The 20,358-nt window shown below is 34.8% G+C and overlaps 1 protein-coding gene across 1 annotated transcript in view; it reads left to right on the top strand.

The window, feature by feature from the left end:
* Positions 1-20,358, top strand: part of Wdr49 (WD repeat domain 49) — a 147,908-nt gene that overhangs the window by 21,153 nt on the left and 106,397 nt on the right. The window contains exons 3-5 of the mRNA XM_040270037.2: positions 3,525-3,965; positions 11,685-11,858; positions 12,640-12,814. Of these exons, the coding sequence (XP_040125971.2) occupies positions 3,525-3,965; positions 11,685-11,858; positions 12,640-12,814 (790 nt within the window). The remainder of the gene's footprint in view (positions 1-3,524; positions 3,966-11,684; positions 11,859-12,639; positions 12,815-20,358) is intronic.

Below are 20,358 nucleotides of genomic sequence, written 5' to 3'. Positions count from 1 at the left end.
TACACAGATGAGTTGAGGTAAATTCTCAGCCAGTAGTTATTGATGACTTGATTTATAGTTCTTAATATTCTTTAGACCCTTTAGCAAGGAATTAACATTTATTGAGTATAAGTGTACTATCAACACATTCAATTATTTCATGTGGTATATATACCTGAAATTATCCATTAATCCTAAGAATAGCACTAAGTTAGTTATCATTATTTATATTTAGAGGTGCATTAACTATGGCTGGGGCTTACAGTTCAGTTATACTATCACACAATCTCTCTACAACAGAGTGAATATGTGTGGTAAGATGGAATAAGTGAATTAAGTCTAGTCCCAGAGGGCAAGGTGGGAACCAGTGATAAAATCAGTATAAATTGTGCAGTTAATGCAAATCCTTTGTGCTTTTCAGCTTATATAAAAATTCAAATACTGTATTAGTTAGTATTTTGTCATTGTGACAAAATACCTGAGAGAAACAAAACAACTTAGAGCAAGAAAGATTTATTTTGGCTCCTGATTTTAGAGGTTTTAGTTCATAACTGGCTGGTTCCATTGCTATGGGCCTGTGGTGAGACAAGAGCATCAGGGCAGACAGGGTGTGGCAGAGCAGAGCTGCTCATCTATTGCAGCTGGGAAACTCAGAAGAAAGGAAGCTACAAGTGATAAGATATGATTGCCAAGGGCATACCCCTGAAGATCTACTCCTTCCAACTAGTTCCACCTCCTACATTTTTCATCACCTCTCAATAGTTCATCCAATCTCTCAATGGATTTATCCACCCATGAGGTTGCAGTCCTCAGGATCCAATCACTTCGCAAAATTCCCATTTCTAAACATTGCTGCATCGGGGGACCAGCCCTTTAATATACGAGTCTTTGGGGGAAACTTCATATCCAAATCATAACAAGAATTTTAACAGTACATGTAAGTAATTTATTCAGGCTAGCATGTAATAGAATAAACACAAGCCACATATTTGTTGAGACATAATGCCTCTTGAAATAAGATAGAATTTTTTAGTAATAACAAACTGTGAAAGTTTTAACCAAAAATATGCTAAAAATATGGTTTTATTTCCAAATTAAAAAAAAGTACTGGGTGAACAATAGTAATGAAATTGTCATGGAGAGCAAAGAAACAATTGGACTTTAGTTTTTAATCAATTTCATAAATTGAGAATATTTTTCTCTCTTCACCAGTGTATACTGGCATTATTAATGTGCAGAAAACTATGTCCTTAATTACTTATGGTATTGGGGGGAAGAAAATCTGTTGCTGATGTTATATCCACAATACCATATTCATGAATATAAAAAAAAATTGTTTCAATGTCTGTCAGAATATTCTTAGAAATAAAAAGAAGTTACTAGCTCATAGGGAGAAAATGCACTGAGATTCTGCTTTAAAATGTTGTTTTATTAATGAGATTATAATATATGTGAGATTGATTGATGCCATTATGTAATAGTTTAAAATAAAGATCAACATTGACTTAGTTTTCAAAAACAGTTTGCAGTTTGGGTTCAGATGGAGTGATTTTAGGCCCAGATTTCTTTCTCTGTGCTAAATCTTTCTCTGCACTAAAATCTGGGTCACTGAAAAATTATCATCAATCTAAACTTTCTAGACTAAAAGATAATTTAATAAGGATAAGAATGATAGACTACTGCTCCTTTTTTTTTTTGGTACAAAGAATTGAACTCAGAGGTTCAACTACTGAGCAGGATCCCAAGCCCTTTTATTAAGAGACAGGGTCTCACTGAGTTGCTTAGTGCCTGCTAAATTGCTGAGGCTGGGTTTGAACTAACAGTCCTTCTGCCTTAGCCTCCCAAGCCACTGGGATCATAGGCATGCAACATTGAACTGGGCAAGATTGCTACATTTCTGATTAGTTCAAATGACCTGATGCTAATTATTTCTTAGAAAATTAATTTAGTTAATTAAAAGCCTGGACTAAGCTCTATTAAACATCTGATTACCCAGTTCTTACACACATGATACCTCAATTAATCCTTACAACAATTTTATCATGACTGATACTGTGATACCCATTGTACAGATGTAGGGATTAAGGCTCAGAAATGAAGTAGCTTGCTGGTAGATTTTACAATACTGGAAGAATCAGGATAAAACCTACATCCGTTTCACCAGCTGGGTAATATGCTGCCTCCTGGGCTGTCAATCTTGACCCTTTGCTCCAGGGTAGTAGGAAAAGTTGATTGACTCATTGCAAATTGTGGTGAAAAGCTCATCAATATTAAGCAATATATTTATTCAAAATATAATCATCATTATTCATAGATTCTTATTTGTGAATTTATCTACTTCTAAAAATATGTTTATAACCTAAAATCAGTACACATGGTACTTTCATGGTCCTTTGCCATCATGTGAAGACTAGGGAAAAATTTGAGTATCTGAATGAACACGTTTCAATCTGAGGTCAAGCAAGGTGACCCTCTGCCTCTTTGTTCCAGCTTTCACACTGTGAATAAGCATCCTTTCTCCATCTACCTAGTGCCATCTTTTTTCATTTCTGTGCTTTTTGTTGATGATTTTGCTATTTTAAAGGACCCCCAGGTGTAGTGGCAAAGTGCTTTTTAGCATTTCAAAGCGCAAGAAGGCTGTGAAGTGCCTTACTGAGAAAATCCGTGAGTTAGCTTCATTCAGGCAAGAGTTACAATGGTGTTGGCTATGAGTTCAATTGTGATGAATTTACCATAATATTAAAGAAAGAATCTTTAAATTAAAATACACATAAAAATTATGTATTCAGCTGCTTATGAAAATGGGGTGACCAGAGGACTGCAGAAACCTGATCCTGTGTTCCCCCCTGAAAAACAGTACTTCAGTATCTGCTAACTTATACTCTATAGAACATTAGCATGAACAGCAATTCTCAGCGGTCTGTGGTTTCATTGTTTCTGTAATGGTTTGTTTACAGAAGTGGACTTATTGCACTTGGATTAAAGTTTCACCACAGTATAATTTCACTGACTGAGCTAAAGCCTCTTGGGAGATTCACTCATTTTCTGTGAAGCACTATATTAAGTTGTTAATGCTGCTGTAACAAATTATCACAAATTTGGTAGCTTCTAAATGAAAATTTATTAATTTGCTGGAAGTCAGAAGTCCAAAATGGGTTTCACAAGGCTAAAATCCAGATAGTGTCTGGGTTGCAGGAGGGCTCCAGCAGGGAATCCTTTCCTCTCATTTTCTAGGTTCTAAAGGCTGCCTGCAATCCTTGGCTAGTATCCCCTTCTCTTCTTCCACTGGCACACCTTCTCTGACTCTCCTGCTCTCCTCTTCCAGTTATAAAGATGTTTATAATTGAAGATATCAGCTTCTAGCCCTGGAAATAATTTGTCCTGTCACCCAAATTCACTTAAATATGATATCACTATAAAGTAAAAGACATTTTTCTTTGCATCTTGGAAGAACTGTTAATTAAAGCCAGTTCTGGGGGTAGCATGATGCTCTTGTACCTGTGGATGCTTTCACTATGGTCTTTTTTTTTTTTTTCCATTTTTAGTCTCCAGACCCAAGGGAAACCATTTGTATGTCCAGAGAAGAATTCATGCATAAGATGACTGAGACTGTTGGTTGGGGCCCAGCAGAAGAATATGGAGAGCTCTTTGACAAAGTGGATGTGGCCCGGGAGGGCTTCATTAACTGGGACAAGCTGACTTCATTTATCCTGTTATCACTTTATGAGAAAGATGCACGGACAAAGGCAACTGTGGTTCCCCAGTGGAAGGACCTTGAATTCCTCCCAGGAAAACACAAGGACACCATTCAAAAGATAATTTTCTTAAAAAGTTCAGGTCATTATCTGACTATCAGTAAAGAAGGCTTATTAGGAATCTGGGGAGAAAATTTAAAGCTACAAGAAACACTTCCTATCACTTCAGATGCCACCAAACTGAAACACCTGTGGGTGACGTGTCTGGTTTCTCTGGAAAATGTAAACAAGGTACAAAGTCTTTACAAGTAAATCTCTCTGTTGTTTTATATCATTTATTTAGTTGCAGTGCTGAGGATGGACGGAGGGGGAAAATGAGGGAACAGGGCTTCTGATCAATATCAAGTGTAACCGCAGCAGTGACAGAGAGCTGCATTACTCTTGGTGCCTTTCATCTGACTTGGAGGAAATACAAGTAAAGCCAAGCAAGCTGCTTCAGTTCCTAGACTGTTCTCTTGGGTACCTTAAAATGACACCACTGATAAGGACTCAGGCTCTGGATCTCTCCCACATGTGGCCATGCTGTTATTAGCTTAAAGACTACCAGTCCTTTCCCAGTTTGCAACAGAATCAAGGATCCACATGCAGGCAATTATAATATGTGGCACAGTTTAATGCAATTGAGGGGAAATAGTTATCTGAGTTTGACCACTGTACTAGTCAGTTTCTTAATTCTAATAGGTAGAGCCTACTCAGTCCAAATATCTCTGCATTCTTAATGTATTAAACAGCAAATAGTAAATTTTACTATGAACAATTTTAAATGCACACACAAGCAGAGAGAATAGCATTAGGATCTATTGATGTATTCTGGATCCACCCTTATAACCATCTTAAAGTCATGGCTAGTCTTGTTTCATATATGCCTTCCTGGTTAAGATCCAAAGTACCAAATCATTTCATCTATAAATATTATATTCCCCTAATTGTCTTATGATTTGAAATATTTTGTTTGAATCAAGATCTAAGGTCTACATATTGTGAATCGTTCATATATCTTTCCCCGCCCTCCCATCACCCCTTTCTCTTTCTCTGTTACTTTATTTATTTATTTGCAGTATTGGGGATGAACCGGGGCCTTGGGCATGCTAAGCAGGCACTGAACTACATACATCCTTACTGGGATATGTCTCTTTTGATCTATGCATTTTCCTTCATCTCTTTTTCTTGGATTTTTTTTGCTATTTCAACTGCACTTGTGTTAAAGAAACTTGATATTTGTCTTTGAGAGTTTCCTATATCCAGCAAATCAGTAGTCAAGTCTAAGGCCCCAAGCAGTTTCAGATTTGTTTGCTTCATTTCATTCAGGAGGTACAAATGCCTGATTTTTGTTTGTTTGTTTGTTTGTTTGTGAATGTTAACATTTAAAGCCAATTCTTTCTAGACTCATCCACATATTAGAGGTTGCCAGATGATGATATTCTAACATCATCATTTCTTCTCCCTTTATAATATGGAATTTCTGTATAGAAAGAAACTTCTCTCATGAATGACTTAGTTATCATGCAGGACAAATCGCACAAGACAGGACAAATGCCCCGTTCTTTACTTTTATTTACCAGTTTTCAAAATAATAAGCTGTTTTGATATCCTCTAAAAGGATCCAAAGGATCTGTGCATCTAAAAGATGAACAAAGAGTGCTAATATCATTATTGTTACTGATAAATTTGAAAACTCATAGGTTTAAAAAGTTGATTTTAAAATCCACTGAATTATTATCTCCTGTAAAAACCGTACCATCTTTACACAGTAGGAACTAACACAAGTTATCTTCTGAGTCTTTTTATAACTATAACAGTCTTTGAAAGTTTCATTGCTTCCTGGTACGACAAGATGTTCCAGGATTGTCTTGTATATTTCCTGTGCCAGACCTAGAATCAGCCATTTCTCTGAAAAGTCAGGTTCTTTTTAGTAGGAAGTGTATGCACCACTGCCTGGAACCATAAAAAATCAGTGTCACTAGCTTCCTATGGAACATGCCCTGATTTTCTACTCCTTTCAAGATCACCACCAAGTTCCTAATAGTCCTACTTTAAGGATGAGAGAGTGAGCAAGAAGTTGTTAATCTTTTCTGGGATGCAATTAGTGTTGCCACAACTTGTACACTGAGACAACTGGTGTTCAGAGCCTGTGCCTTAGTGTCTTCACTGCCTGCACAGTGGCTGCTGGTATTGTATCCATTTCTTTGCTAAGGATTCAGTGCTAAAACTTAAAGGCATTAAAAGACAGTTTAAAAGATTAAAACACAGTTCTAGTCCAGATTACATTTGTGTGCAGCATTCTGTTATCATCATATGATATTCGTCTTGCAGGGTTTCTTCTTCTTAGGACTGATAACTAAATCTTAGCCTGTCCTTTGTAGTCATTCTACATAGAATCTTCATATTGCCTTTCGGTTGAACAGTTTCATTGAGGCATAAGTAACAAACGATGCTACCAATATTAAAAGTGCCCCAAGTTGATAGTTGTTAATATATGTATGTACCCAAGAAAAACTAACAGCATGACAAAGATAATGAGCATATCCATCACTTTCAAAAGTTTCCTGGCACCCTTTGGTAAACCTCCCACCCCGTCTCTTCTTGTCAGGCAAGCACTGATCTGTATTCTGTCATTATAGATCAGTTTGCATTTTCTAGAGTATTATATAATTGTCTTACTGGATGTACTCCTTTTTTATTTTTTTGGCCTGGATTTTTAAATTTGACATAATTATTCTGAGATTTCTTGTGTTGTTAGGTGAAACCATAATTTATTTTTTAATTACTCTTCATCTTTCTGTCATGTGGATATATAGCATCTCCTTATCAACACTAGATAAGATCAGATATTGTTATTTCTTAATTTTAGCCATTTAAAAAGGTTTATATTGGAATATTGTGGTTTTAATAAACTTTTATAATTACGAACCATGTAATTTTCATATGCTTATTGCTACCTATATATCTACTTTGGTTAAGTTTCTGTTTAAATCTTTTTGCCCATTTTTATTGGATTTCTTTTCTTGCCTTAAAATAAATCCAGTGCGCTCTCTCTCTCTCTCTCTCTCTCTCTCTCTCTCTCTCTATATATATATATATATATATATATATATATATATATATATATATATATTAGTTGTAGATGGACAGCATGCCTTTATTTCACTTATTTATTTTTATGTGCTGCTGAGGATCGAACCCAGTGCCTCAAATATGCAAGGCAAGCGCTCTGCCACTGAACTACAGCCTCAGCCCAGATTTATTTTCTTATTGTTGAGTGTTTGGTGTTATTCATATATTTTGGGTGTATAGATTCATCAGATGTAGACTTTACAATATCTCATCCAATCTGTGTTTTGTCTTTTTGTTCTCCTAATACTGCCTCTGGTTATTTCATTTTCAGGTTGTTCATTGAATGAAATACAACAGATTTTAAAAAACAAAAACAAAAGCAAACACAAACCAAATATATATCCTGCAATCTTGCTGAACTTATTTCTTTGGTCTTTAGATTTTTGTGGTTTTCCTGTAAGATTATGTCATCCATAAATGAAATAACTTAAATCTTTTCTTTCCAAACTAGATATATTTTCTTTTTCTTGTCCAATGTCTGTGGGCAGAACCTCTGGAACCATGCTGAATAGAGGTGATGAGAGTACACATTTCTAGTCTTGTTCCTGAATTTAGGGGTAATACATCCAGTTTTCCACCATTAAGTATGATAACAGATGGAATTTTTTGTTAAATTGTACATGGTCTTTACCACAAGTAAGTTCCCTTTGATTCCTGGCTTATTGGCTTTTTTTTTCTTATGAAAATATGATGAATTTTGTTAAATTCAATTTTTGCTATTTCTGTAATAATATAGTTTTCATACTTTAGTCTATTAAAATGGTTTCTTAGATTGATTTTTTATTTGTTCTTTTTAGATATACATGACAGCAAATGTATTTTGACATATTACATACACATGGAGTATAACTTATTCTAATTAGGATTCCGTTCTTGCGTTGCATGCCGTAATGTGGCGTTTCACTATGGTGTATTCATATGTGAACATAGGAAAGTTATGTACAATTCACTCCTTTGTCTTTTCTATTCCTATCTCCCATTCAGCCTCTTCATTTCCCTTTGTCTAATCCACTGAACTTCTATTCCTCCTGTTCCTCTGTTGGGTGTTAGCATCCACATATCAGAGGAACTATTCAAGCTTTTGGTTTTGGGGATTGGCTTACTTCATTTTGCATGATAGTGTCCAGATCCATCCATTTTCTGGCAAAAGTCATAAAGTCATTCTATTTTATGGCTGAGTAATATTCCATTGTGTATATACACCACATTTTCTTTGTCCATTCATCTGTTCAAGGACACCTAGGTTGGTGTGATAGCTTAGCTAGTGTGAATTGAGGTGCTATAAACATTGATGTGGTGTCACTATGGTATGCTGATTTTAACTCCCTTAAATATAGAACGAGGACTGGGACAACTAGGTCAGATGGTGGTTCCATTCTGGATGGTTTGAGGAATCTCCATACTGCTTTCCAGAGTGGTTGTACTAATTTGAAGTCCCACCAGCAATATGAGCATATCATTTCCCCCACATCCTGGCCAACATTTGTTGACTGTTCATATTTTTTCTTTTGAAAAGTATCTGTTTAGTTCTTTTGCCCCCAACAGTGTGGCTGCAAAGTGGCTCCTTCCTCTGTGCTCGGCAGGTAACTGAGAAAGATGAGCTTCTTTCTCGCACGAGCATAGTTTGCATCACATCGTTCAGGTTAGTCCAGAAGTGTCTTCGATCTTTGATCTCTTCATACCCAGATATGCCACAGGCCTGCTAAAAATGCAGGTTCCTTTAATTCCCTCATCCCTCACTTTGTTTCCGAGGAACCACTCTGGCTGGTATAGGCAGCAGCAGCAGCAGTGGTGGTGGCAAGGAGGATTTCTTCCTTATTTTACTTTATCCAAACTCCTGAGTCCCCATTCTGCTTTGAATGTCCAGTATTAATTCCCAGTAAAGTCCCCCCCCCCTTTTTTCCCTTTCACCCACCTTGTTGAGAAACTGCGAAACTGCTTTCTTGGTTTCAGGCCACAGAATATCTAGGAATGGACCATCTCTATTCTGCCATCTTCCTCTACCCCCCTAGATTGAATTTTGTATGTTGAAAAACCTTACATTATTAGGATAAATACCTCTTGCTCATACTTTGTAATGTCTTGGTGTGTTTTGCTATATTCTCTTCGCTAGTATTTAGTTGGGTATTTTTACATCTATATTTACAAGGGATATTGGTCTTTAGTTTTCTCTTGTGGTGTCTTTGGTTTTAGTAATAGGATAATACTGACCTGACAAGGGGATTTCATAGGAAGAATCTGAGAAGAATTGGCATTAATCATTCTTTAAACATTTGGAAAAGAATTTATCAGTGGAGTAATCTTCACTGCAATATTCTTTGTGGGAACTTTGTTTATTCTGATTCAATCTTATTTGTTATAGTTCTTTCTCTTTTTCTCTGTGTTTTGGTTGGTCTAACTAAAAGTTGGAAAATATTTTTGATCTGTTCAAGAACCAAGTCTGGTTTTGTTGATTTTCTCTATTGCCTTCCTATTCTCTATTTTAAAAATATTTGAAACTAAATTTTATTATTTTTTTCCCTTTTCTTAATTTAGGTTTAGGTTTTATTTTTAATTTAATGAATGCCAGCAATCATTGGCTTTATTTTGTTCTCTCAAGCTATTGATTATTTGGGCATATGGTAAAGCAGGAAAGGAAAATCATTTTCAGTTCACAAACTGCATTAATAGTGCAAAATCAAACCACACTGACACTGTTAATTGAAGATACATGTTTAACATGCATTTGTCAGCAGCTGGTACTGTCCTCTTTTTTGCCTGATCTTGGGACAGACCAGCATTATGCGAGCAACAATACCTTATTGGTTTTCATGTGGCTTATGTGATGGTTTTGGTACAATGAAGAGCAGAATATAATCACATTTTTCTATCCAATTATCCTTTCACAAATAATATTATGATATTTAACATACTATCTTTAAATAGCAGAATTAATAGTTCCATTAAAGAATACATGAAAACAACACACATAGAAATATACACACGAACAGTTTTGAACCTTATACATAATTAAAACACTATAACCTTTGTTTATCTTTTGATATGGTTAAAATGTCCCTTTCTATGTCACCTGAATACATCTGCCATCTGTCTTCCAAGGATGACTCTAGGGTTTTGGGTCAGCTTCCTTCTACATTTTGGAAATGTAGTTCATGTATACTCTTGATTGCTACGTGTTCTATCAGTTGAAGGAGCTAATTAAAGGGATGCCTCATTCTGCCTCTTGATAAATATATATGTGTATATATATATATATATAATTTGTTATTTGTTATTATTAGGTGTACATGATAGAATGTATTTTACATAATATATATACTATATATATATATGGAGTATAACTTCTCATTCTTTTGGTTGTACATGATATGGAATTACATTGGTTATATAAGCATATATGCACATAGGATAGTAATTCATTCTGCTGTCCTTCTAATTCCCATACCCTTCTCTTCCCTTCATTCTGCTTTTTCTAAACCAAAGTACTTTTATTCTTCTCTATCCACTTCCCCATCCTTTTTATGAGTTAGCAGCTGCATACCAGAGAAAACATTGAACTTTTTGTTTAGTTTTTACTTCTTTTCTCATTTCTTATCTGAGAAGTTAGATTACTGATTTGATATCTTTATTTATTCTGGTGTTTACAACTACAAATTTCAATCTAGGCACAGTTGTTACTGGATTTCAGAAGTAATTACAATTGTGTTTTTGTTTTCTTTCATTTTTTTTCCTATTTTCTTGTTGATCTCAGTCCATTTGTTCTCTTCATTATTGAAAGTGGGGAAATTGTTGAAATGCTGATTTCTCTTTCTAGCTCTTTTAGTTTTTGCTCCATGAATTTTGGGACTCTGTTGTTAGAAAAATGCAAATGTAAATTCTACCTTGTCAGTAATTATATTAAGTCTAAATCAATCAAATGATATGATTCTTTACTTTAATAATTTATACATGTTTATTGATATTCTCTCTTTGATGAGATATCTGTCTCATAAATTTAGTTCTTTAGATATTGTTTCCTTTAGTTGTTTTGGCTCTTTTAAAAATTTGTATTAAATTTAATTTATTGTCTTTTAAAAAAATTTTTTTTATCCCGGAACTGGGGATCCAACTCAGGGTTTCCTGTATGCAAGGCAGGTGCTTTGCCACTGAGCTACATCCCAGCCCAAATTTTAGATAACGTCTCATTAAGTTGCCAAGGTTAGGCTTCAACTTGCCTTAGCCTCCTGAGTAGCTGGGATTATACGTATTTGCCACCAAGCCTGGTTTCTTTATTGCTTTAAAATATTTATAATATTTGAGTTAAAATATTTGCCTAATAAATCCAACATGTGGCCTTCTATAGGGATCATTTCTATTGACTAATTTTTAAGTTAATAATTTGCCTTTTAAAAATAGTCTTCAGGATTTTATATGACTAAGAATAAAACTCCTTGAAGTTTTATTAATTGATTTCTGTGAGCATCTCTGTTTACTTCATAAAACATGGTTAGTAAAGTTTTGGGTATGATTGTGGGATGCTATAGCTCTCTGTATTGTCTTTCCCATGTGAAGGGCTATCTAGCCTCCCATGGACAGAGATGTCAGTGGTTGTGTGGAGTAGAAATAGGAAAAAAAGTTTGTTCAAATGTCTTTAATGGAAAAAAAATTTCTTTTTTGGGCTACAGTCCAAGGTTGGAATAAAGTTCATGTGTGCCACTGTGCTACATTTTCATAATGCTGTTAAAGACTTTCAGGAACGATGTCTGATTTGGAGATCAGATTTGTATATCTGCTTTGCATATTGATTTCACTAAATCCATCAGAAAGACTTGCTAATTTTTTATTCTGCTACTTTAGATTGCAGTGGCTTTTACAAGTAAGGAGATTTGTTTCTATGATCTACTATCCAAAGAATTTCCTTGTCAATATAAACTCCAAGGCCTGAAAGGAACACCAATTTGCATGGATTATTGGTGTGATCCTCTTGATGCCAATGAATCAATTCTTTCTTTTGGGGACATAACTGGAAAGGTAAGTGAGGGAGGGATAAGACTGAACAGTATGGGATGTAATCACCAAACTGTAGCTCACGCTATCAATTAAAATGGCATCAGTGTGATCTCCTGATTGAACTACATTATCAATTATAAAGTCACACATTTGGACATAAAGAGATATATTATATTATAATTCATCTTCTTGCTTATACAATCAAATCTTTACTGTGTTTTTTTAGTCTGTGTATCACTGCATTTCACTCATTCTTTAAAAAAAATCTCACTAAGTATATACCATAGAATACTTAATCTAACAGATCCCAATTTTAATGAATGTTTAATATGAAATCTCTAAACTTATCTATCATAAGTCTTTCAAATGAACTGTTCTGATTTTCATTCATAAGATTTTGAGATTCTCAGGGCTAGTCAACTAGGGATTGCTCATTTTTTATATCATGCAATTAAGGGAGAGATGCATAGAGGGGTAACACTGAAATCAAGACACTGAATTCAATGATTTCTTGCTTCTTATCAAATTCCATGTAACAAGTGAGAAATTCTTATTTACTGAATGACGATAGAATATGCCAGGGACCTCTCAAGTAGCTTAATTTGAACAATTTCCTTTCCTAATTTTGAAAGCTTTTCATTCTTGCTGTATTAAAAGACAAGAGTACTTAAAAGCAATAATAAACTATTCTTGGAAATTGCTTTTCCAGTCTTATAATCTGTTCCTTATTAATCATAAAGAACGCAGAATCTTCTTGCAGCAATCACCCTGCCTATGTTTGTTTTTCTTTCAATGACTTAAGGTCCAAGCAATTGTCTTCACGGCAGCCTTGATCTCCCTGTTTGAACGGCCTGCTACTGCATGTGATGACAAAGAGGCCACCATGACCATTAACTGGGCAGAGCTGCTTTCTGGATGTCACAGATGTTGCCATATTTTAGGACATAAACTTCATCGTGGAGATTGGGTCAGACAAGGTACTAAGTTTGAACAGTAATGAAAGAAAACAGTCACCTTCGACTTCTACATTTATATTCTTTGATGAAAATGTTTCACACAGAATGTTTAAGTTTAGAAGCCCAATAATTGGTTCTCTGGAGGATTTGGTCTGGACTCTCTGCTATTCTCTGAACACTAGCAGAAATCACTTCTTTCCTTCTAAAATTTATGCTTCATACAATTAATTCAGGTGAACTGTGAACTAAAGAAACCCCAAGAGAAGAAAGAAAATTGTCATAGAATCCATTTAGCTTCAACCTGATTCTGATCATTCAGGGCTGCTAAATAAAAGAATTTAACAAGGCCCCTTACAGTTATACTTTGGTTTTCTTTATGTTCTTATGGGAAGTATATTAGCTTGACTGCTTTCATAATGAAATTGCCTTAATTTTCTTTTCTTCCATTTTTTGATATATAGTGACATGAATTTCTTTCATCTAGAGTACTTTAGCAGAAATTCTGTCATGGAATAAGATTATTTTATAAATTAGCATCTGTAGCATACCACAACTTCTTTAAAGCTGAGTCACCAATGAGTGAATTAGTTTCATAATATATTTTAATTTCAAAAAATTTGTATCTGATGTTCTAAGAATCAAATGTGCACTATATGTACTGATATCTTGGTACAGATACTAAGGATTGGTACAGATACAAGGATTATGTTAATTTTTCACTTCTAATTTGCCCCAGTAAGAAATACTCACTAAAAAGAACTTTAATGAGATTAATGTCATTGGTCTGTTCCTGACGTAGTTTGAAGAAGAGGCAGTTCAAGTGAACGCAGCTGTTGGTTTTTGTTAATTTTACCTTCTTTGGGTTTTAGGAACTTGGAACTAATTCTCTAATGTATGCCCACAAAGATCGTATCCTACATGAGGAATTAGACTTTTTGCATTTTTCTTCCACAAAACTTACATCACGTTTTTTTTATAACTTCCACCCATCTATCCTTTAACTTTGACATGATAGTACTTGGGGGAAATACAAAAGATGATGTGTTTTGGTCACTTGCTAAGTGTGACAGGCACAAATGATGTGTTGAATCTTCTGAAATAAGAATTAGTACTAGAAATAACTAAATAGAGCTATTGCAGCTGCTTCCAAAAAACATTACATTTGACACATAAACCCCAAATGAGACTATAATAGTAAAGCAGGGGTTCTTATAGTGGATTCTTTGAAGTTGAGTGTATTATTTGAGTACCATGATCTTAAATTAATGTGGATAAATAAAGAGAAGTAGTCCATGTGATGATTTTGAGAAAGTTGAAGATTAAGCTTTGAAATCGTCAGTGAACATTTGTCTTTTAAGATGCAGAACAAGAATTGTTCTCTAGGTCAAAGTGAATTTGCTACTTACTAGGTTTCCATCCATCTTGTTCTGATCTTTGGTTTCTTTATCTATTGATAAAGAATGTAGAAATATAGCTTAGTTGAAGCAGAGATTATATTTATAATCTAAGGAATCCAATGTGAGTCTGGTCCCTAAATCATTGCATATTAGGAAATAGCTACAGATGTCTACTATACATACATGTGCATTTAAATATATATTATTAAAATCTTTGCTGTCTTACCTGGATTGCATATTTACTAGCTCTTTGAATCAAATTGCATTTTAATTAAGTAAATAATCTTCTAGGAAAATAGCTGAAATATATTTATGTAACAATATATATTTGTAAGAATAAACATGTGTGCATACTTATTTTAGCCATTTATTTGAATTATGGAATTGAAATACCAATCAATCAGAAATTATCTATTGATATTCTATGTGCTCTTAAAAAACTATCTTAGGCATTTGAGAATGTAGAAGAAAGACTAATTATGGGCTTAATTCTCAATAAGATTAATATCTGACATAAAATTAACACTAATGTAAAATATTTCATTCATTAAGTCATTGTATATGGTAATAAATATTTACTAAAAAATTTAAACAAATTTTGATTTACAGTAGTTCTTAAGAAAAAACTAGTGCACTTAAGGGAGCCTTTAAGTGCACTTTGCCCAGACAACTCTTGTTAAGAACATCAATTTCGGCTTTGCTCCTGGATTCTTCTTGAAAAGCTTTCTAGAGCAACAAGATGAGCAGAGATTTATAAAGAAAACAAAACACAACAACAAAAATAAAAATTTAAAAAGAAGGAACAGCTATGAGGAAAAGCTTCAGAGATACAACTTAGACAAGAACTTAAAGGATGGGGAGATGGTGGAAAAAATAGAGAACATGATGAACTTGAGTAAAGGAAGACAAGGAGACATACTTGGCAGAGAGAGGATTGGACATGAATAGAACAGACTGAGTACTGAGGAAATAAAAGTGAATAGATAGATCAAACGGGGACATATGTGGTAAGATCTTAGCAATCAGGCCGAGTTCCTATTTGGTACAGGATGAAATATCAAGGCATTGAAGGTTTTTGAGGAAATTTAGACAGATCTGATGCAGAAAGCATTTAGGGAAGGTGTCTTTTGTAGTTCTATGCAACACAGGTTGGAGGAAAAAAGAACTCACAAAAAACAAAAACCACAATCAGACTGGCTCGTTAGAAGGTTTTTGATCCTGAGAAAATGGAAATTGTAGAGCAAAGACAGAAGCAAGCTATCTTCTGAACCAAGAATCTTCTGGATTTCAAGTCTGAAACTGCAGAATGATGAGCCATTTTAGACTGTTTAGAAATTTCACCTGGTGGAGAATTATCTATTTGCAGGTCATAGATCCTCACCTGAGCCAAATACTCAGACTTTTCCCAGATTATCTTCTCAACTTTGATCACTTCTGCAGATTTCTTCATTCTGAGATAGTCCAGATCCTGTTGTCAAAGAAAAGCTTTTTAAAATTTTTACCAGAATGATTCTTGAAACTTTCTTTACCTTTTGCTACTAACCCATCTATGGAAACAGACTTTTCACTGAGTGATATGCAAGAACATCAATTTCTGCTTTGCTCCTGGATTCTTCTTTAAAACAATTCTCTTTGATGCTGTTCAAACTGTGAACTAATCATATGGACTTTGGTACCCATGGTAGAATTTGAGTCCTTACATTCATTACCCTCTCTACTCCAGGAAAAAAAAATCCAATGCCTCACATGCCTGTTACACTTATATAAAAATAGAAAATAAAAAATACCCTTAACTATGAAGGCAGTATTTCTTTTATTCTCCTTAGTGTCTATGTAGAGTAAAAGAAATATTGATAATGAAATATTTTGTAATATTTATTTTTAATTTAATTATCATATGCCTTTGTTTTTCTTGGTGTATGTGTGTGTTGCTTAGAATTCATTGAGACTCTTGGATATATGAATCTATGTCTAGTTTAACTTGAAATTTTTTCTGTTATTGTTTTCAAAGTTTTCTCTCTCCGACCCATTTTTTCCTAGGCTCCTAGTTATCTACCTTTCCTTAAATTTCCCAACTTCTGGCTGCTTCACCCTCTTCAAACTCCAATCTTCAGCTCTTCATCTCAGGAGGTTTCTGAACTCTGTACAGTTTCCCTCTTTGTGTACCCATGTTTGAAACTTCTTCCAAGGAAGCTGGGGATGATTGCAGGGCTCACTTCATTTGTTTCCCTTCTCTTAAGCTTTATACTTCTTTGTTACCTGTTGTCAAATGCCTGGAAAAACACTGTTAATGCAGTTTTCTAGTTGTTTATAGGGGGAATTAAATTTAGTTCTTATTACTCCATCATGGCTAGAAGAGAAAATTAAACAGGATGTTTTTTTAAATACTGAGTATGCAACAAATATTTGTCGATAATTCAGTTTCTTCCCTGAAATCTTTCAGTCCCTTTAACAGCCCTTTACCTACCCTGCATGTGGGAGCCTTTAAGTGCACTTTGCCCTACAACACTTGTTAAGTACCTGCTGTGTAATGGGCACAGTGCTAAACACTGATAAGTTCAATGGACTGTAATGTCTGGCTCAGTCCTAAGCAACTGACCTTCCAATATGCTCACTAAGGAGAATTTTAAGATAATTATTTCAAGATTTATTTATTATTATGATCATTTGGAAGTGTTCAAAACTCAGCAGCCTCTCAGTAACACCTACTGAGCGTCCATATGCACAGAGCATTGTATACCATGTTCTCTGTGATAATTGTGGTAGAGAACAATGGGCAACTTACTTGCCAAAGGATGCTAGGTGAATGAATGTCCCTCTGAGCTTGGTTCAGGGTGGAAAACAATTGGCAGTTTATCAATTTCATGGTGGAGAAACTAGACTGTGTTTTGACATAGGGAAATGCCAAACTACCTGAACTCATAAGAAAGAATTTCATTAATGTTTCTTTTTTCTTTCTCTTTTTAAAATATTTTATTTATGTGTCTAATTCATAATCACATTAATTTACTTTGTGAAAGCTTATTTGATTATGTAAAAAAAGTCATTTTGCAATTTGGTTGTCAAAGGTCTTGGATAAATTATTGAATGAATATTATTGAAAAATATTATAACAAGTAGAGAGAGATATCAAAAGAAATTATGCTTGATATTTGTAGAATTCTTTTTATTATAAAATAAGGACTTATTTATAGTAAAAAAAGTGATTGATATAAGAAAAACAATTAAAAATCATAGTTACATACTATATGAATATATGTTGAGAAAAAGGCAGAAGAGAAGATTATTCAAAAAGAAGAAAGTAAAAGAGTAAAGGAAATGAGTTATCTATGTAAGGTTTTTTTTTTTTTATCTTCTTTCAAGTTGTGGATTAGGCTCGATAATGGTCATCTGTAATCCAGTGGCTTGGGAGGCTGAGGCAGGAGGATCGTGAGTTCAAAGTCAGCTTCAGCAACTTAGCACAAGGCCCTAAACAACTCAGCGAGACCCTGTCTCTAAGTTAATAGAAAGACTGGGGATGTGGTGCAGTGCTTAAGCACCCCTGAGTTCAATCCCCAGTACCAATAAATATATAACCAATCAAGTTTTACTTTTGAAGCTCAAAGGCTTCTGAAAAGGGAACCTACTTCAGTCTTGACCAGCAAATGAGGAACTATTCTTAGATATAGCAATAGAGATAAGAAGTTTAAATATGTCTGTTTGTTGTTATTTGAAGCTCAGTTATTTCAAAATGAAGAGAAGGAGGAATACCGGAATGAAGAAGGAGGTAGAAAGAGAAGAGAGGTTAGAGTCAAATATAGCACAATGGGATTCATAGTGATCATGGATTATGCTCCTTTGGCCTGCAAGACCTATTCTGTCAGCAACAAGTAACCTAGGGCTGCTCTAATTTGATATGCTTTTTAACTCCAGCAACATGAATTGATATTCTTAGAACTCCTAAGGAATATTTTTGGTGATTTTCTTCTCAGTGTGAGGAGGGAATATACAATTGAGGATAGAAAGAAATACTTGAGCAAGTACAGGAGTAAGCTTTTACCAGAGCTAAGGATAAAATGTCTTCATGGCTGAAATGTGAAAAGAAAAGCTCCGTTTCAGACACAAGAGTATTATTACCACACTGTTTTAAGAGAACGTTCAGACTTCTTACTTAAAACTGAGGGAGAAAATGTTTTCATTGTATTGAATGGTTCTGTGCCATATTTTAATAAAAATAGTAATTGCATTCTGAAATGATTGTAAAGTAAATGAGATTTGGGGGCAACACGGTGAGACATAAATATCTTCAAATTCAGAAAATTTTCCTTTTTAGTGATTGTCTTCTCATATAGGCGGTACCATTGGGAATCTCAGACACAACAGACTGGGAGTGTAGCTACCGAAAGAATGATCATTGCCCAAAGAAAAGCCATTGATTTTTTTTTTAAAATCATGTTGATAGGTGTTTTCCCATCAGGTCTAGAAGGAGATACAAAACTTTTGGAATTAATAACAAAATCATTAATTGCTGCACTATTTAAGGGGATTCTTCTTCCTGCTTAGGGGGATGTAAGCCACCTAAGAAATTAAAGTGTAGAATAATTAGTGAAGAACAAAGACACAGGGTCAGAATTAGTTTCAAAGGATGGAGCAGCTGATAGTTTCAACCTTCACAGGAGCTGGAGCTGAATAACTAAAAAATGGCTTTTGTGGTTTATTTAAGGGGGTACATCAAAGGCAGGGATAAGGTTTCAGGGGTGGAGTCTTGCTTCCTGATGTCTTACAGTCAGCAGGTTGATTGGCATCTTGGCAGGTCATACCCATCTCTGAGAGGCTATGTGGCTGCAGTAGGTCTCCCCCTCTCCGAAGCTGTGTGGGACCTGGGTCATAGCTTGCAAAGGGCTCACAATATGTCTGGGCAGTCTTAGAGGAAATTTCCACTGGAATTTCCCTGACACCAGATTCTCCTATTCACTAGGCAGTGGTGCCTCTGTAGTCCATGAATGGCTCTCAACAGGCATGAACCACTCAGTGGCGAAAGCACCTTGTCTATCCTCCCAGTTCCCTCACTGTGTTTAATGTAGTTGAAATCAGCTGCAAGTTGGTGGCCTGAGCTTGGAGACAAGGCTGCCTTCCTGCAGATTGTTCAAGGGCATGGTGGAAGTGGAAGATCGGTTTGTATCGCAAATGGGTATCAACTTTCTGTTTTGAAAAGTCCTGAAATTAATTGTATTACTGTTTATAAATATTCTTAGCAGTGCTTCATTTGGGTGTTTTTTAAAAGTGCATTGGATTTTTAAATAGAATATAGATACAGTTATTCTTTCTTGTCTTTCCTCTTTGAAACAAATGGTGGTTGCTTAGTATTTACAGAGATCCATGGTGTTCTCAGAGAATGGGACTCTAATTTCAAAGTAAGATAAGAAATAAAACTGAAAATAACCTTTCTTCAAACAAAACAGTATCAAAGAATGTCCAAAATAAGCTGTCATTCTAACTCACATGACTTATAAAAGCCTGAACATTGATAATAAGAATTCCTTGCTATAAATGGCCCAGTTTTCTACCCTGATACAGACTCTATCTGTTGGCAAATGCTTTAGAGGGACTTATGCTATCTTATTCTAAGTGCACTTAATAGCATTACTTACTTAGACGTTAGGTATCACTTTTCATTTTCAAATCATTTTCCCACATTAACTAATTGCTATTACTAAGGGTCATTTTGACAGCACATATGGGGATAAGGATCAATAGCAGGTTCCCTTAATGCGTTTTTTTTTTTGGTGACTGTGTCGAGAGAGAGTAGAAGAGTTGAAAGTTAGCATCTTTTTTTAAAAAATCTTTTTAATTTTTTTTTTAGTTGTAGTTGGACACACTATTTATTTATTTATTTATTTTTATGTGGTGCTGAGGATTGAACCCAGCCCCTTGCACGTGCTAGGTGAGCACTCTACTCTGAGCTACAACCCCAGCCCCAAAAGTTAGCATCTTAATGGACAAATATATTCAAGCTATTGTTTTTTCCTCTCAAAGTGATATATAAAAGTAATTTTAAAGTATTTTCCTCTTTTAATCCCTAAAATTGCTGAGAATTTTAAAAACAAATAATTTATTTTACCAGCTCATCCCATTGCCTAGCTTGGTATTTTAAAAACATTTCTATCATGACCTATCATTTTCTTACCT

This window comes from Ictidomys tridecemlineatus, chromosome 3 (genome assembly GCF_052094955.1).
Source record: "Ictidomys tridecemlineatus isolate mIctTri1 chromosome 3, mIctTri1.hap1, whole genome shotgun sequence".
Taxonomy (NCBI): Eukaryota; Metazoa; Chordata; class Mammalia; order Rodentia; family Sciuridae; genus Ictidomys; species Ictidomys tridecemlineatus.
This window is presented reverse-complemented; position numbering and strand designations above follow the sequence as displayed.